This window comes from Gigantopelta aegis, chromosome 2 (assembly GCF_016097555.1).
Source record: "Gigantopelta aegis isolate Gae_Host chromosome 2, Gae_host_genome, whole genome shotgun sequence".
Classification (NCBI taxonomy): Eukaryota; Metazoa; Mollusca; class Gastropoda; order Neomphalida; family Peltospiridae; genus Gigantopelta; species Gigantopelta aegis.
Genome location: NC_054700.1, coordinates 4,726,513 through 4,745,966, shown reverse-complemented (window position 1 = coordinate 4,745,966; position 19,454 = coordinate 4,726,513). Strand labels below are relative to the sequence as shown.

The 19,454-nt window shown below is 41.5% G+C and overlaps 1 protein-coding gene across 3 annotated transcripts in view; it reads left to right on the top strand.

The window, feature by feature from the left end:
- The first annotated feature begins 706 nt into the window (after positions 1–706).
- LOC121380167 (leucine-rich repeat serine/threonine-protein kinase 1-like) overlaps positions 707–19,454 on the top strand; it is an 84,419-nt gene continuing 65,671 nt past the window's right edge. For 2 of the 3 annotated variants that reach the window (XM_041508986.1, XM_041508969.1), the window contains exons 1-2: positions 707–851; positions 17,888–18,105. In XM_041508986.1, coding sequence (XP_041364920.1) covers positions 17,890–18,105 — 216 coding nt within the window. In that variant the 5' untranslated portion in view covers positions 707–851; positions 17,888–17,889. The remainder of the gene's footprint in view (positions 852–17,887; positions 18,106–19,454) is intronic. The other variant, XM_041508978.1, reaches the window with a different exon arrangement.

Sequence of the window (19,454 nt, the reverse complement as noted above, 5' to 3'; positions counted from 1 at the left end):
ATGTATAAATATATAGTATATCGAAAACATTGCTGCTCCCCCCTCCCCCCGCTTCCTACGCCAGTGCATAGTTTAAAGCGTTTGCATTTTCGGCTCTCTGTTGTTTGTTTGGGGGGTTTTGTGTTAAATTTGTAATAAAAGACTATTTTAATATAATCCATTACATATGTTTTTTTAGCAGAATAAATAGAACAGGGCCGGAGCTAGGATTTTTTTGTTTGGGATGGGGTGGGGTAGGGGCAACTGAGTAGTTAATAGTCTTCACCCCTTGCCCCCTGCTAGCTACGGCTCTGAGAACTTAGATTTTTGTCAATTATCTGTGATCGTGAATACAATGTAAAGTGATAACAGCGTTATTAAATTTCTACATACAGTGTGTGTTACATGTGGTCATGTACATGTCTAGATAACGTACGTTTATAGTTCTAGGTTTTTAAAGAGAAAAAAAAAAGCCCCCCCCCCCCTCCAATTCCACCGCTTATGCTGATGGGGTGGGGGTTGTCGTCCCCTCCCCAACATGCCCCCTGTTTTGTACGCTAATGCAAGTATCAAGCGGGCGTAATCCAAATCCAGAGTAGCAACGATTATTAACTACCGGGTACAAGGCCTTCGCACTGATAACTAAAGTCGACAGCTGTAGTCACGTGACAAAACTTGTGAAACAAGGAAGTAAGTCCTGTTTAGACATGGAAGTCCCATCACGTGGTACGCTTTTCTTCATGGACATAGGTCTATTTCCAGGAAATGGGTTTTTTCCCCCAAAACTGCGGTTTGCTAAGTTTTAGTTTGTACCGAAACTTGATTATGCCCACGTGGAATGCATTGCTTGTAATTGTACACCTATAGGTAAGGTATGTTGGTTTTCGTTTGTAACATGAAACTTTAGTTTCGTTTATTTTCGTTTTGTAACTTGTTATGTTTGTTTAATGTTGATAAGATGGAAATGCCCAAATAAAATGGACTTCGAATGAAAGTGACATTACCCTCTAATTATTATTTGTCAAAATGTATAACTTTGTATACAGGACCGTAGCTAGTAATAGTAATAGAAACATACTAATTATTGATATTGACTTTTAATGTATGTAACATGCCTTAAATGGCTGCAAAATGGTATTTCAGAGCTTCTAGATTTAAAAATTTCGTGGGGGACATGCCCCTGGACCCAGTAGTGACTTGAACCTTCCTTGTGCATTCCTTCCAAGCATTCATCTCACCCCCCCCTTCCCCCTACCCCCTGCACAAAAAAATACTAGCTACAACCCTGGTATATACATGTATATACTTAGGACTCCACATTACCATTTAAACAACCACTTAACCTACTGATCACTGCAGTTGTGTTTGTCCCAACAGAAATGTACTTGACCCACCGACATGTTTTCTATTGATAGAGGTTTAAACAGCCATGTGTGTAGGAAATTGTGCATGGGGGTGGGGTGGGTGGGGGTCTAGATAGGAGATCAAATATCCTAGGGGGTGTTGGGTCATGTTGTATATTTCAAGGCTTCTAGAATTTTATAAAATTTCACTAGCCATGGGATCAGTGATTTTAAAAATTCACTAGCCCTACTTTAAATAAATATAATTTTACTGATAGTAATAATCAGATGTCACCTAAAGAGGGAGATTGAGCTTACAAATCCTCAGATTGGGGTGGAAAGAGGGGGCAGGATATTCATATTTACAAAATACAAATGTATGTAAATGCAGCATTTGACAAGGTTTTGTTTCTACTAGCTGTTGGGCTAGTTATAGTAATTATTTACTAGCCCAACACTGAATATCACTAGCCATGGGAGTGGGGCTACCATAATCTAGAAGCCCTATATTTAAAATGTACTTGGAGCAATGGTAGCCGGAGTACTCTGCCGTTGCAGGGCTAGACAGAAGTTCGGAGAACCCGTCAGCACCTACGTATTTAATCTAAACATTATAGAAAGGGGTCAGGCTTCTTCCTATAGTGTGTGTATTATTGGTTAATATGTGAAATATTGGTTATCAGCGAAGACGAAAATTATCAGTGTAATATGGTATTTAATGTCAAACATAGGGTTATTGTTGTATTAGAGTGGGAAGCTTTGCCTACCCGGTGCAGCTATTCCGTTTTTTCTGCTATTTAGTAATCTCTGACAGCCAAGAGCGATCATAACTATTCAGATACATGTCCGTCTAGCTCTCGAACAGCAGAGTAATCAGGCTAGAGCTGGGGGGGGGGGGGGGGGGGTTGACGCCCCTCTCCCGCATGTGCTTCTCTTTTAAATTGTCTCTCCATAAAGAGTGAAACATTCATATTCATGACTGAAGGAAAAGTTCTGTGGCTGAAAAATATCAAAGCAGGAAATTATTAACCATTTTGTCATTCACAGGTGTACAGGTGCCCAGTTTTGTGTTGCGGGGGTGGGGGTGGGGGATGGGGGTGGCAGGTTGATTTATGTCATTCACAGGTGTACAGGTGCCCAGTTTTGTGTTGTTGGGGGTGGCAGGTTGATTTATTTCATTCACAGGTGTACAGGTGCCCAGTGCACTGGCAGGTGCAAGAGAGCACCAGCAGTCCGACCGGGGTAGGTAACAGGTGGAGGGTGGGTTTTGGGTGCTATGGAATTTTGAATGTCCTGTAGGATTAATGCCAAAGGGAAAAACTTGCGCAATTTTAATGAGGGAGATTAGGTGCATTTTTTAGTGGTCCATCAAAAGATAAAGAAGAGAGCTAGTCCAGGGCAAGTAGACAAGTCTTAATTTAGAGCTCTGATTTTTCTAATTAGTTTTATTAAATGTCTGATTGGCCTCGGGAGGCATAGTAAGTGATCAGTCTTAAAGCTGGTAGGTACGCACCAGCTCCCACCCAGAGCAAGATTTAGCATATTGTGGGGGGGGGGGGGGGCGTGACGTAGCCCAGTGGTAAAGTGCTCGTTTGATGCACTGTCAGTTTGAGATCGGTCCATATCGGTAGGCCCATTGTGGGGGGGGGGGGGGGGCGTGATGTAGCCCAGTGGTAAAGCGCTCGTTTGATGCACTGTCAGTTTGAGATCGGTCCCCATCGGTAGGCCCATTGTGTGTGTGGGGGAGGGGGGGGCGTGACGTAGCCCAGTGGTAAAGTGCTCGTTTGATGCACTGTCAGTTTGAGATCGGTCCCCATCGGTAGGCCCATTGTGTGTGTGTGTGGGGGGGGGGGGGGGGCGTGACGTAGCCCAGTGGTAAAGTGCTCGTTTGATGCACTGTCAGTTTGAGATCGGTCCCCATCGGTAGGCCCATTGTGTGTGTGTGGGGGGGGGGGGCATGACGTAGCCCAGTGGTAAAGCGCTTGTTGGTGCACTGTCAGTTTGAGATCGGTCCCCATCGGTAGGCCCATTGTGTGTGTGGGGGGGGGGGGGCGGCGTGACGTAGCCCAGTGGTAAAGTGCTCGTTTGATGCACTGTCAGTTTGAGATTGGTCCCCATCGGTAGGCCCATTGTGGGGGGGGGCGTGACGTAGCCCAGTGGTAAAGCGCTCGTTTGATGCACTGTCAGTTTGAGATCGGTCCCCATCGGTAGGCCCATTGTGTGTGGGGGGGGGCGTGACGTAGCCCAGTGGTAAAGTGCTCGTTTGATGCACTGTCAGTTTGAGATCGGTCCCCATCTGTAGGCCCATTGTGTGTGTGTGGGGGGGGGGGGATTGGTCGGTGACGTAGCCCAGTGGTAAAGTGCTCGTGCTCGTTTGATGCACTGTCAGTTTGAGATCGGTCCCCATCGGTAGGCCCATTGTGTGTGGGGGGGGGGGGGGGGTGTGACGTAGCCCAGTGGTAAAGTGCGTTTGACGTAGCCCAGTGGTAAAAGCGCTCGTTTGATGCACTGTCAGTTTGAGATCGGTCCCCATCGGTAGGCCCATTGTGTGTGTGTGGGGGGGGGGGGGGGCGTGACGTAGCCCAGTGGTAAAGCACTCGTTTGATGCACTCTCAGTTTGAGATCGGTGCCCATCGGTAGGCCCATTGTGTGTGTGTGGTGTGGGTGATGTAGCCCAGTGGTAAAGCGCTCGTTTGATGCACTGTCAGCGGTCCCCATCGTGGTAATTGTGTGTCGTTTGACATGCCCACTGGTAAAGTGCAGTTTGATGATCGGTCCCCCATCGGTAGGCCCATTGTGTGTGTGTGGGGTGTGTGTGATGTAGCCCAGTGGTAAAGTGCTCGTTTGATGCACTGTCAGTTTGAGATTGGTCCCCATCGGTAGGCCCATTGTGGACGTAGCCCAGTAAAGGGGGGCGTGACGTAGCCCAGTGGTAAAGTGCTCGTTTGATGCACTGTCAGTTTGAGATCGGTCCCCATCGATAGGCCCATTGTGTGTGTGTGGGGGGGGGGGGGGGGCGTGACGTAGCCCAGTGGTAAAGTGCTCGTTTGATGCACTGTCAGTTTGAGATCGGTCCCCATCGGTAGGCCCATTGTGTGGGGGGGGGGGGGGGGGGCGTGACGTAGCCCAGTGGTAAAGCGCTCGTTTGATGCACTGTCAGTTTGAGATCGGTCCCCATCGGTAGGCCCATTGTGTGTGTGTGGGGGGGAGGGGGGGCGTAACGTAGCCCAGTGGTAAAGCACTCGTTTGATGCACTCTCAGTTTGAGATTGGTCCCCATCGGTAGGCCCATTGTGGGGGGGGGGGGCGTGACGTAGCCCAGTGGTAAAGTGCTCGTTTGATGCACTGTCAGTTTGAGATCGGTCCCCATCGGTAGGCCCATTGTGTGGGGGGGGGGGGGCGTGACGTAGCCCAGTGGTAAAGTGCTCGTTTGATGCACTGTCAGTTTGAGATCGGTCCCCATCTGTAGGCCCATTGTGTGTGTGGGGGGGGGGGGGGGGTGTGACGTAGCCCAGTGGTAAAGTGCTCGTTTGATGCACTGTCAGTTTGAGATCGGTCCCCATCGGTAGGCCCATTGTGTGGGGGGGGGCGTGACGTAGCCCAGTGGTAAAGCGCTCGTTTGATGCACTGTCAGTTTGAGATCGGTCCCCATCGGTAGGCCCATTGTGTGTGTGTGGGGGGGAGGGGGGGCGTGACGTAGCCCAGTGGTAAAGCACTCGTTTGATGCACTCTCAGTTTGAGATCGGTGCCCATCGGTAGGCCCATTGTGTGTGTGTGGGGTGTGTGTGATGTAGCCCAGTGGTAAAGCGCTCGTTTGATGCACTGTCAGTTTGAGATCGGTCCCCATCGATAGGCCCATTGTGTGTGTGTGTGGGGGGGGGGAGGGCGTGACATAGCCCAGTGGTAAAGTGCTCGTTTGATGCACTCTCAGTTTGAGATCGGTCCCCATCGGTAGGCCCATTGTGTGTGTGTGGGGTGTGTGTGATGTAGCCCAGTGGTAAAGTGCTCGTTTGATGCACTGTCAGTTTGAGATCGGTCCCCATCGGTAGGCCCATTGTGGGGGGGGGAGGGTGACGTAGCCCAGTGGTAAAGTGCTCGTTTGATGCACTGTCAGTTTGAGATCGGTCCTCATCGGTAGGCCCATTGTGTGTGTGGGGGGGGGGGGGTGTGACGTAGCCCAGTGGTAAAGCGCTCGTTTGATGCACTCTCAGTTTGAGATTGGTCCCCATCGGTAGGCCCATTGTGTGTGTGTGTGGGGTGTGTGTGTGACGTAGCCCAGTGGTAAAGCGCTCGTTTGATGCACTGTCAGTTTGAGATCGGTCCCCATCGGTAGGCCCATTGTGTGTGGCTTTTACTTTTTCTTTTCCATGTTTCTTTGTTTTTTCCACATTCACCCCCTCAATATTTCCTGGATCTGCCCCTGGTTTATGTACATCATTTCTCCTAGGGGTGGGATGTAGCCCAGTGGTAAAGTGGTCACTTGATGCGCGGTCGGTTTGAGATCAATACTCGTCGGTGGGCCCCTTGGGCTATTTCTCGTTCCAGCCAGTGCACCATGACTGGTATATCAAAGGCTGTGGTATGTGCTATCCTGTCTGTGGGATGGTGTATATAAGGATAGTGATTTATTACTCGTCTGCATGAGACATATTTTGAGATTTGTAAAAAAAAAAAGAGTTTTAATGTTACAAATGTTTGACAACCAATAGCTGATGATGAATTAATCAGTGTGCTCTAGTGCTGTCGTTAAACAAAACAAACATTAACATAATTATGTGTATGGAAAAGTGGATATTAAACACTCCTAGCTGTCGGCAGGAAGGAGACCATGCAGTTACCCCTCTCAAAATCAGTTCAAGTTTGTTTTGTTTAATGACACCACTAGAGCACATTGCTTTATTAATCATCAGCTATTGGATGTCAAACATATGACAATTGTAACATGTCAAACATATGATAATTGTAACATGTCAAACATATGATAATTGTAACATGTCAAACATATGATAATTGTAACATGTCAAACATATGATAATTGTAACATAGTCTAGAGAGTAAACCTTTTATATATGCACTATCCCACAGACAGGATAGCACAGCCTTTGATGAACCAGTCGTGGTGCACTGACTGGAACAATAAATAGCCCAATAGGTCCACCAACGGGGATCGATCCTAGACCGACTGCGCATTGAACGAGTGCTTTACCACTGGTCTACATCCCCCCTACAAGGTTTCTGCCAGAGGGTAAAATGGGTATTGTGCCGTATCCAGATTTTTATGCAATTAAGTTTTTGGCAAAATGAATTACTCTTATCATTAAGGTATGATTTTCTTAACCCTAACCCTAATCTCAACCCAGTTTCTTTCTGGGGGAGGCTCCCTCATACCCCCGTTAACTGTGGTTGCATTCAATTCTCAATAGCGCCATACCCAAAAATGTCTTTCTGGCAGAAACACTGCCCTACCTCTCAAAATCAAGGCAAGCTGAGATCACTCCTCTAAAGTGGTGATATACATGTAGGTGAGTAATCACATGCATTTATTATTTTTGTTATCTTGGCTGTAAATAAGACACTTGACATGTATACACTGAAAAGTGTAGTGAGAGGCTTTAAAGGCGCATGCCCTAGTTTTAATTTGTAAAAAAAAGACACTAAGTTTAGTTAATCTATAAACCTATAACTCATTTGAATAAAGTTACAACAGAGTAAAAGAAGAGTCTGTGACGTTAAAACTGGTAAATATCCTTAAACAATAGACTAGAAGTTCGTTATCAGGGTGCAATTTGTTGTTAAAATTTTGATTAGCAGTTTTTCCTACTGGATGGAGAATTGATTAGCAACTATTGGAATTTGATTAGCACTTTAATAAAATGAGTAAACAGGACTAAAACACATTCTTTTTAATAAAATTGCATATTTCTTATACATGTATCTGTATTGTGGGCTGCTTACCCCAAAATAAAACAAGTACAGAACAGTACATGTGAAGGGTCATCACTGTCACTTGTTTACAAGGCCGTATCCTCCGGAGGTCAAGGGGGGCAGTTGCCTCCCCCCTCCCCCTCCACACACACACCCAGAGAATGTCACTTTGTTTTTTGGGGGCTATATAGAAAATAGCATAGAAATGTCAGGGTTTAATTTTTATAGTACAACATATTTCTGAATAATATTTGTCAATGGTTATGCTAAGCAGTTTGGTCATCTAACTTGTTCAAAGTGATTTTTTTGTCTTTCCTGAGTTGATTTGTATGTCTGATCCAAAGTGCGATTGAAGCCCGAGAAAAATTCCTTGTTTGGCTGATCATTCCAACGTATTCGGTGTTCATTTTTGTTATGAAAATTGACAATTCTTAAACGATATATATGCGTATTTTACCGGAACATTATTTGCCGAGGCAATTCGAAATTAAAAACGCCAAGCTGTTAATTAGTCGATAATACCGTATGTATATGCAAACATTTTCGCGGCTAAAATAATTCGCGATCAAGCTTTCATTTTACATTTTCACGATAGTTTTTGCCAATAATAAAATAAAAACGACCAATATCAACTGAACTCCTTTCAATGACAGTTTCACGTACGATATAATTATACTCGAGACATTCTCGCCATGCGGTCCGCATGCCGTTAGTCTTGTCCGCATGTATGTCTGATAATACATGATGCAGAAAACTTGAAAAATCACAAACTAGACCAAATACTATTTATTAGTAGTATTCATAGGTTGCATTCAGGTTTACAAATATTTGTATTTTTACAGTCCTTTACACTGTGTTTTTATTGACCTGTTGAATTTTTATATTGATGTTGATCATCACTTTAGTTTTGCATTAACCATAGTTTGACACCCAATAGCCGATGTATTTTTTGTGCTGGGTTGTCGTTAAACATTCATTCATTCATTCATTCATTCAGGTTTACAAATAACGAAAGCCACAAGTATGTATCGAATATAAGAATAATCAGTGTAAAAACAACAAACTGAAATATCGTAGTCACGAGATACCAGACGTGAGTTCAGCCAGCCGTTTGTCGCTAATGTTTGCCAGACTGTTTTTTACGCAACAAGTTAAACTGAACGACTACTTCGACAACCGGTCAAAATAATTATCAGACATTTTGACTACTGGCTATCGCTGAACGCAGATCATGCATAGCACCGAGTGTCAGTATTACCTTGTAGTATAAAACCACGTGGCAGGTAATTTGACAATAAAAATAAAGTGCATGCGATGCGCTATGTGTTTTGTATCTATAGGCATTATTCAAAGCTAAATCGGAAATAAGTTAACGCGTAATTCGCGGAGCTATCAGCATGTTCGCAATTATCGCGGTATATTTAATTTGTGAACATAATATATTTGCGTGCACGGTAGGCTACAAGTTCAGTGTACAAGGTCATAGCTGCTTGCAAATTAGGTTACCACGATGACGTAGCAACTAGTACGTTACGTCACTGTTCTTGTTAAAACATCAAACATTCTCTGCGTATTCCGACAGTATTTTCTATTTGAAATACTAACACATGCGAGAAGGTTGTACACTGAGATAAATTTAAAAAATGTTTATCATTGGCAAATCGGTTACCTTGGCTGCGATCACGGAAAATCGACACCCCTAAGTGCGTTCTTCTCCGCGATCTCAATTCAATTTGGTTACAAAACGCATGCATCACAAACTGCTAGTCATTGTTACAATATTGCATCACGATCGCAAGATTTTGCATCGCTTTTTGCGATGCGAACCCGGTCATTTTGCAGCCTGGTTATAAAGTGCTACTTCTCAGATGCACGTGCGTTTTTAAAAAATATGAAAAATGCATTTTGTGATATTAGAAACAACAGGAAAAAGAAAGAAAGAAATGTTTTATTTAATGACGCATTCAACACATTTTATTTACGGTTCTATGGCGTCGGACATGTGGTTAAGGACCACACAGATATTTGAGAGAGGAAACCTGCTGTCACCACTTCATGGGCTATTCTTTTCAATTAGCAGCAAGGGATCTTTTATATGCACCATTCTACAGACAGGGTAGTACATACCACAGCCTTTGATATGCCCGTCATGGTGCACTGGCTGGAATGAGAAATAGCCCAATGGGCAGAAACAACAGGATGACCAGAAATACTTCAATTCTATGAAAATGGATTATCTAAATAATAAAATCTAAGTAATGTTTGATTTCAGTGATCATAAACGGCTCTAATAGTGAAAAAACATGTATGTTTAAAAACTAGGGTATGTCCCATTAATATACACAGTGTAGGATTACGTCTCAGATAAGGTGCATTAATAATGCCATCTCGGACACACCTGGGCTATTTGAGCTGTCTGTCCATATATAACAGGGGTTGTAATGATTAGGTGTCAGTGGTTAGTCAGAGAGATTAGGTGTCAGTGGTTAGTCAGAGAGATTAGGTGTCAGTGGTTAGTCAGAGAGATTAGGTGTCAGTGGTTAGTCAGAGAGATTAGGTGTCAGTGGTTAGTCAGAGAGATTAGGTGTCAGTGGTTAGTCAGAGAGATTAGGTGTACCAGGATGTGAACTTATAGTTTGTTTGAGATGGGGGTGGGACGTAGCTCAGTGGTTAAGCACGTGGTCGGTCTAGGATCGATCTCTGTCGGTGGGCCCATTGGGCTATTTCTCGTTCCAGCCAGTGCACCACAACTGGTATATCAAAAGCTGTGGTATATGTTATCCTGTCTGTGGGATGGTGCATATAAAAGATCCCTTGCTGCCAATGGAAATATGTAGTAGAGTGCTTTTGTAAGACAATATGCCAGAATTACCAATTAATAAATCAATATGCTCTAGTAGTGTCATTAAAAGAAAAATAACGAGAGTTAAAAATGAACCTTTGAATTGCAATGTTACGCTATTTTAATGAATAAAGTTAAAATTTGTATAACAATTGTTTGATAAAATTTCGATGTACATGTAAGTAAAAAACATTTCCTTTACAAACAGAACAGCCAATGTATTCAGAGGTGTTTATTTGCATTAATCAATAATTGTGGTACCTAATTTGGCTGTTCTATCAGTTGCCTTAATACCTGTATTAAAAAAAGAAGATTTAACCTACATGTATGCAAGCAATATGATTTTAAATTGTAAAGAAGGAAGGAAGGAAAGAAATGTTTTATTTAACAACGCACTCAACACATTTTATTTACGGCATCAGACATATGGTTAAAGACCACACCACACAGATATTGAGAGGGAAAACCCGCTGTCGCCACTTCATGAACTACTCTTTTCGATTAGCAGCAAGGGATCTTTTATATACACCATCCCACAGACAGGATAGTACATACCACGACCTTTGTTACACCAGTTGTGCAGCACTGGCTGGAACGAGAAATAGTGCAGAGTGTTCACCGAAGGGAATCGATCCTAGATCGATCGCTCATCAGGCGAGCGCTGTACCACATTGTTTCCCGCTACATTTTTTCATTAGTAGCAAAGGATCTTTTATATATGCACTATATCCTACAGACAGGATACATACATGTATACCATGTCCATTGATATACCAGTCGTGGTACACTGGCTGGAATGAGAAATAGCCCAGTGGGTCCACTGACTGGGATCGATCCTAGGCTGACCGTGTATCAGGCGAGTGCTAGTTATCACTAATACAAAAATCCAGCATACAAGGAAGAAATACTCTGTGTACTCAAACTAGTTCAAACATTCATTTCATTTTATCTGCCAGCTAGGTCAGTGATAAAACATGATACACTGATGTATTTAACTGATAGGTTTGCAGTTGCTGCATAAACCACATACATGTATGTGACAAGATAATGGGAGGATATGTGTTCGCCAACAGACCTGTATAGTATGTATTATATATATCTATATATATATATTATATATTAATATATATATATATATATATATATATATATATATATATATATATATATATATATATATATATATATATATATATAATAACATTTATTTTGTATGTGTGTTTTATGGCCACAGATACCTGTAATTTTGGGTATAGAGTTGCGGTCATCCATAATCCTTCCTGGTTAGGTTGATTGTGCATTTTATAATTTACTACAGTAAATTAAATCTTGTCATATATGAATTGCATTGTTTTGCTAACCTAGACCTCCTGCAGGGTGCATACGGGTCCTTAAAAACCATGAAAGTCCATGAATTTTTATTTGTAACAATTAAGTACTCAAATGTTCATGAATATTATAAAAAACATAAAAAATGTCATGAAAAGTACTTAAATTTTATTTTCATAAGATATGTAAATGGCCTTTGAAGTTCCACTCTTATCATTTTAGAATAACATATTAGATTATGCAAAGTCGGAAGGAAGGAAGGAAATGTTTTATTTAAAGACGCACTCAACACATTTCATTTACGGTTATATGGTGTCGGACATATGGTTAAGGACCGCACAGATATTGAGGGAGGAAACCCGCTGTCACCACTTCATGGACTACTCTTTTTCAATTAGCAGCAAGGGATCTTTTATATGCGCCATCTCATAGACAAGATAGCACATACCACAGCCTTTGATGTACCAGTCGTGGTGCATTGGCTGGAACGAGAAATAGCGCAATGGGGCTACCGACGGGGATCGATCTCACACCGACCGCACATCGAGCAAGAGCTTTACCACTGGACTACGTCTCGCCCCTGCAAAGTCGGAGTCGGGCATACATGTTACACATGCTCTCAGAACCCCGATGCTGTTCTGCCAATTCCACCTACCGTATATCTTCGCCTATAAGTCGAATTTTTTTCACCCAAAAATTCTGTTATAACTTGGGGGATCGACTTATAAGAGTATCTAAATATTTAAATATCTTATCAAACATTTGGTAATTCTGACACATCATCAGAGGAAACCCGCTACTTTTTTCCTAATGCAGCAAGGGATCTTTTATGTGCACTTTCCCACAGACAGGATAGCACATACCACAGCATTTGTACAGTTCTGGTGCACTGGTTGGAATGAGAAAAAACCCAGTCAGTTGAATGGATCCACCGTTTCTGTTAACATATTCTGTGTGTATATAGAGAATGACTTAGTTAATGACGTAGGATATTGGCTTTTTCATGTAAGAATGGGAAATTTCTCATTCAGCCTGAACAGTATAAAGCTATTATTGCTGTTATTTCAGCCACATTGTACAATGACCTAGAGTTCACATGAGTAATGCATGTGACAGCACGTGGGTGACTTATCCTGCTATTATACTGATATGACATTGCTTTATTTGTCATCATATTCTTTTAACAGAACTGAGTGTCGCGGGTGAATGTTTCTATCATTATATTACTCTACTGCCCTATAGATCAGAGTGCCCTCGCTCTCTTCCAGTACTCTCTTCCAGGGTGGCACAGTGGTACAGCGTTCGCTCGATATGTGGTCGGTGTGGGATCGATCCCCATCGGTGGGCCCATTGGGCTATTTCTCGTTCCAGCCAGTACACCACGACTGGTATATCAAAGGCCGTGGTATGTACTACCCTGTCTGTGGGATGGTGCATATAAAAGATCCCTTGAAGAGTAGACCATGAAGTGGCGACAGCGAGTTTCCTCTCTCAGTATCTGTGTGGTCCTTAACCATATGTCTGACGCCATATAACCTTAAATAAAATGTGTTGAGTGCGTCATTAAATAAAATATGTCTTTCTTTTTTCTTTTACTCTCTTCCTCTTTTTAAACAAGTTAGCCAAGTTATAACCCTGGTGGCATCTTTAAATCTCTCATATATGAACTGCATTGTTTTGTTACCGTACACTTTCTAATATACACAGTGTGTTTAAGTGTCAGTTGATATGTACCTGTGTGCATGTGTATGTTAATTGCTACTGCCTGTTGGAGTACCATTCTCTCCCTCTTTAAACAATAAGTTATAACCCTGGTGGCATCTTTAAATCTCTCATATATGAACTGCATTCTTTTGTTATCAAAAACTTCCTAAAGTAAGTGTCAGTTGATATATACCTGTGCATATATACCAATATAAATCTATCACCATTGTGAGGTATAGATAAGGCAATTTTTTTTTTGTGAGGGCCGAGGTTTACCAAGGCCCTGACAAAAACATTTTGTCCCTCGGGTTAGAATTGCCTTATCTATACCTCACAATGGTGATTGATTCTTTTCCTTGCCCATTTAATTTCAGCAACAAAACATTAACTTTGTAAGCAATGGTTTGTTTATTGTAAAATGATTCGTAAACATTTTACCTACAGACTTATTTAATCATACATGGGGAAAATATAGTACACCTCATGCAACAACATAAAAATGTAACAGCTTACCAATAAATATAAAGTTGAAAATATTAATTTGTTTAAATATTTTTAAAACAATGATACTACGTGAAATGGCAAACATAATTGTGAAAACCATGAGTTATGACGTCACACGAATGTAGAAATTGTCTAACCCTCGGGTCAAGACAGATTTATCTAACCCTAGGGTGAGACATATTTGTCTAGCACCGTTCAAAAGCTGGATAACCCTGTCCAGTGGGCAAGAAATATATTTATATCATTCTTATTACTATAGATACTGCCTTCCCTGGAGGAATTTGGCATTGTCCAATAAATAACACAACTAAGTTAAACCACAATTCATGCAGTGTTTGTCTTTGTCATTCTAGGTATTGTTGTGTCCCTGTAGTGTTAGTCTTTGTCTTTCTAGGTATGGTTGCATCCCTGTCATGTTTGTGTTTGCCATTCTAGGTATAGTTGTGTCCCTGTATTGTTAGTCTTTGTCATTCTAGGTATGGTTGCATCCCTGTAGTGTTTATCTTTCTTTCTAGGTATGGTTGCATCCCTGTAGTGTTTATCTTTCTTTCTAGGTATGGTTGCGTCCCTGTAGTGTTTATCTTTGTCTTTCTAGGTATGGTTGTGTCCCTGTAGTGTTTATCTTTCTTTCTAGGTATGGTTGCGTCCCTGTAGTGTTTATCTTTGTCATTCTAGGTATGGTTGTGTCCCTGTAGTGTTTATCTTTCTTTCTAGGTATGGTTGCGTCCCTGTAGTGTTTATCTTTGTGATTCTAGGTATGGTTGTGTCCCTGTAGTGTTTATCTTTCTTTCTAGGTATGGTTGCGCCCCTAGCTGTAGTGTTTATCTTTGTCTTTCTAGGTATGGTTGTGTCCCTGTAGTGTTTATCTTTGTCTTTCTAGGTATGGTTGTGTCCCTGTAGTGTTTATCTTTGTCTTTCTAGGTATGGTTGTGTCCCTGTATTGTTAGTCTTTGTCTTTCTAGGTATGGTTGTGTCCCTGTAGTGTTTATCTTTCTTTCTAGGTATGGTTGCATCCCTGTAGTGTTTATCTTTCTTTCTAGGTATGGTTGCGTCCCTGTAGTGTTTATCTTTGTCATTCTAGGTATGGTTGTGTCCCTGTAGTGTTTATCTTTCTTTCTAGGTATGGTTGCATCCCTGTAGTGTTTATCTTTCTTTCTAGGTATGGTTGCGCCCCTAGCTGTAGTGTTTATCTTTGTCTTTCTAGGTATGGTTGTGTCCCTGTAGTGTTTATCTTTGTCTTTCTAGGTATGGTTGCACCCCTGTAGTGTTTATCTTTGTCTTTCTAGGTATGGTTGCACCCCTGTAGTGTTTATCTTTGTCTTTCTAGGTATGGTTGTGTCCCTGTAGTGTTTATCTTTGTCTTTCTAGGTATGGTTGCACCCCTGTAGTGTTTATCTTTGTCTTTCTAGGTATGGTTGTGTCCCTGTAGTGTTTATCTTTGTCTTTCTAGGTATGGTTGCACCCCTGTAGTGTTTATCTTTGTCTTTCTAGGTATGGTTGCACCCCTGTAGTGTTTATCTTTGTCTTTCTAGGTATGGTTGTGTCCCTGTAGTGTTTATCTTTGTCTTTCTAGGTATGGTTGCACCCCTGTAGTGTTTATCTTTGTCTTTCTAGGTATGGTTGCACCCCTGTAGTGTTTATCTTTGTCTTTCTAGGTATGGTTGCACCCCTGTAGTGTTTATCTTTGTCTTTCTAGATATGGTTGTGTCCCTGTATTGTTAGTCTTTGTCTTTCTAGGTATGGTTGCGTCCCTGTAGTGTTTATCTTTCTTTCTAGGTATGGTTGCGCCCCTAGCTGTAGTGTTTATCTTTGTCTTTCTAGCTATGGTTGTCCCTGTAGTGTTTATCTTTGTCTTTCTAGGTATGGTTGTGTCCCTGTAGTGTTTATCTTTGTCTTTCTAGGTATGGTTGCACCCCTGTAGTGTTTATCTTTGTCTTTCTAGGTATGGTTGCACCCCTGTAGTGTTTATCTTTGTCTTTCTAGATATGGTTGTGTCCCTGTATTGTTAGTCTTTGTCTTTCTAGGTATGGTTGTGCCCCTGTAGTGTTTATCTTTGTCTTTCTAGGTATGGTTGTGTCCCTGTATTGTTAGTCTTTGTCTTTCTAGGTATGGTTGCACCCCTGTAGTGTTTATCTTTGTCTTTCTAGGTATGGTTGCACCCCTGTAGTGTTTATCTTTGTCTTTCTAGATATGGTTGTGTCCCTGTATTGTTAGTCTTTGTCTTTCTAGGTATGGTTGCGCCCCTGTAGGGTTTATCTCTGTCATTCTAGGTATGGTTGTGTCCCTGTAGTGTTTTTGTCATTCTAAGTATGGTTGTGTCCCTGTAGTGTTTATCTTTGTCTTTCTAGGTATTGTTGTGTCCCTGTAGTGTTTATCTTTCTTTCTAGGTATGGTTGTGTCCCTGTAGTGTTTATCTTTGTCATTCTAGATATGGTTGTGTCCCTGTAGTGTTTATCTTTGTCTTTCTAGGTATGGTTGTGTCCCTGTAGTGTTTATCTTTGTCTTTCTAGGTACTGTATACGCAAATATGTTCGCGAATAAAATATACCGCGACGAACACATTGTTAGCACCGTGAATTTAATTATGCGCGAACTTATTTTTGATTTGGTATATTATTATTTACCTTATAATATATAGTCTTATCTCTACACACCCAACCCATATCAGAATCGAGCAGTCAGAGGTCCGCAAGATCACGTGATTCTGTAAACCTGCCTGGTCACGTGGATTTTATCCAAATGATACACATTTGGGTGCAAGTCTGTTGTTACGTAATCTCAGTTTTGTTTGTTTTCTTTGTAACCTTGAATGGAAGTTTGTGAGTATCACCAATAATGAAAAGTTATTTCTTCTGATATTTGCGTTTTTCAATGTTCTGTATCGCATGTGCGTGTTCCATCGACAATAGTCTTATCAGACATACATACAACATTGACGTCTCACTGGCTATCCAGAGATCGGGCCTGGGACAGACATGCTCGAAACTCTAGTGGTATATGAGCATGTAAATAAATATTGGTAATGGTAATGGTCTCGCTGACAGCATAGTGAACATGTCCAAGTATGTGCATGAAATCGTCCTTGAAAACAGTTTGGCAAATGAAATATGGGTAATTGTTGTTTTATTATCGGGGGACACAGTTGCGAAAATAATTCCTCGCAAAAATGTAAAATGAAAGACCGATCGTGAATTATGTTAGCCGTGAAAATATTTGCATATACTGTAGGGTTGTGTTCCAATAATGTTAGTCTTTGTCTTTCTAGGTATGGTTGCGCCCCTGTAGTGTTTATCTTTGTGTCTCTAGGTATGGTTGTGTCCCTGTAGTATTTTTGTCATTCTAGGTATGGTTGTGTCCCTGTAATGTTAGTCTTTGTCTTTCTAGGTATGGTTGCACCCCTGTAGTGTTTATCTTTGTCTTTCTAGGTATGGTTGCGCCCCTGTAGTGTTTTTGTCATTCTAGGTATGGTTGTGTCCCTGTAATGTTAGTCTTTGTCTTTCTAGGTATGGTTGCACCCCTGTAGTGTTTATCTTTGTCTTTCTAGGTATGGTTGTGTCCCTGTAGTGTTTCTTTGTCTTTCTAGGTATGGTTGTGTCCCTGTAATGTTAGTCTTTGTCTTTCTAGGTATGGTTGCACCTCTGTAGTGTTTATCTTTGTCTTTCTAGGTATGTTTGTGTCCCTGTAGTGTTTATTTTTGTCTTTCTAGGTATGGTTGCGCCCCTGTAGTGTTTATCTTTGTCTTTCTAGGTATGGTTGTGCCCGTGTAGTGTTTTTGTCATTCTAGGTATGGTTGTGTCCCTGTAATGTTAGTCTTTGTCATTCTAGGTATGGTTGTGTCCCTGTAGTGTTTATCTTTGTCATTCTAGGTATGGTTGTGTCCCTGTAGTGTTTATCTTTGTCTTTCTAGGTATGGTTGCGCCTTTGTAGTGTTTTTGTCATTCTGGGTATGGTTGTGTCCCTGTAGTGTTTATCTTTGTCATTCTAGGTATGGTTGTGTCCCTGTAGTGTTTATATTTGTCTTTCTAGGTATGGTTGCACCCCTCTAGTGTTTTTATCATTCTAGGTATGGTTGTGTCCCTGTAGTGTTAGTCTTTGTCATTCTAGGTATTGTTGTGTCCCTGTAGTGTTTATCTTTGTCATTCTAGGTATGGTTGTGTCCCTGTAGTGTTTATCTTTGTCATTCGAGGTATGGTTGTGTCGCTGTAGTGTTTTTGTCATTCTAGGTATGGTTGTGTCCCTGTAGTGTTTATCTTTCTTTCTAGGTATGGCTGTGTCCCTGGAGGATTTCGGCATTGCTCTGGACCTGAATGATGTCGACACCTTACTTCAGGCCATCAATGAAGGCAGCGACAGATTTCTGGAGCAGTTGTTTGACTCAGACAGAAAGTATTTCCACGAACTCTGCGAGCTGGGCCATGCCAACGTGGTGGAGATGATCCTCACTCGCAGGAGTGTAGACTTGGAAGAGGAATGGCAACAGGTAACAACAATTAAAGGGACACTCTCGTGATTTTGCAGCCATTGCACGGTTGTCAGAGCTGAGACGGCAGGGGTGGCAACTGCTGACCCATTAAGTCAACAGTTTATTATTATTATTATTATTATCATCATCATCATCATCATTATTATCATTATTTCATTTCATTTTTTTTTTTTTTTTTTTTTTTTTATATTATCTTTTTATTATTATATTTGTTTAATTATTACTATTTTTTTAAGTCTTAATTTTTCTTAAAACAAATCAGAATTCCCACTATTGCTAATTGTGGAAGTTTAAGGGACATGGCATTCACTAGCTGCTTTCACAAAATTCTAGATGTGCTAGATGCATGTCACGTGAACTGAATGAATGAATGAATGAATGAATGTTTAACTACACACCAGCACAAAATTAACACATCAGCTGTAGGGTGTCACAAAAGGTAGCACATGAATGGTACATACTTGTCCATAATTTAATGTTCTTTCTGTTAAATATTCTGACAATATCGCCCTAAATAGATATCTTTGAAAGTGTTTCAGGCAGGAACATCCTTGCAGCACCATCTGTAAGAGGGGGGACACCCCTCCCACACCCACCCTCTACACTGCCCCAATGTAAAATTTCTTCTGACTCCCCTGCAATGTAAGAATGTTTGTTTTGTTTAACAACACCACTAGAGCACATTGATTTATTAATCATCGGCTATGCATTGTAAGATAATTCTGACTAACAGCCTTTTTTGGTGACTATAAATTATATATGACTTATATATTCAGTGGATAGAGCACTCGTCTGAGATGCTTGGGTAATAGGATCAAATCCCCTCAATGGACATATTGAGGGATCTAGTTCAGTGGATAGAGCACTCGTCTGAGATGCTTGGGTAATAGGATCAAATCCCCTCAATGGACATATTGAGGGATCTAGTTCAGTGGATAGAGCACTCGTCTGAGATGCTTGGGTAATAGGATCAAATCCCTTCAATGGACATATTGAGGGATCTAGTTCAGTGGATAGAGCACTCGTCTGGATGCTTGGGTAATAGGATCAAATCCCCTCAATGGATTTATTGAAGGATCTAGTTCAGTGGATAGAGCACTCGTCTGAGATGCTTGGGTAATAGGATCAAATCCCCTCAATGGATTTATTGAAGGATCTAGTTCAGTGGATAGAGCACTCGTCTGAGATGCTTGGGTAATTGGATCAAATCCCTTCAATGGACATATTGAGGGATCTAGTTCAGTGGATAGAGCACTCGTCTGAGATGCTTGGGTAATAGGATCAAATCCCCTCAATGGATTTATTGAAGGATCTAGTTCAGTGGATAGAGCACTCGTCTGGATGCT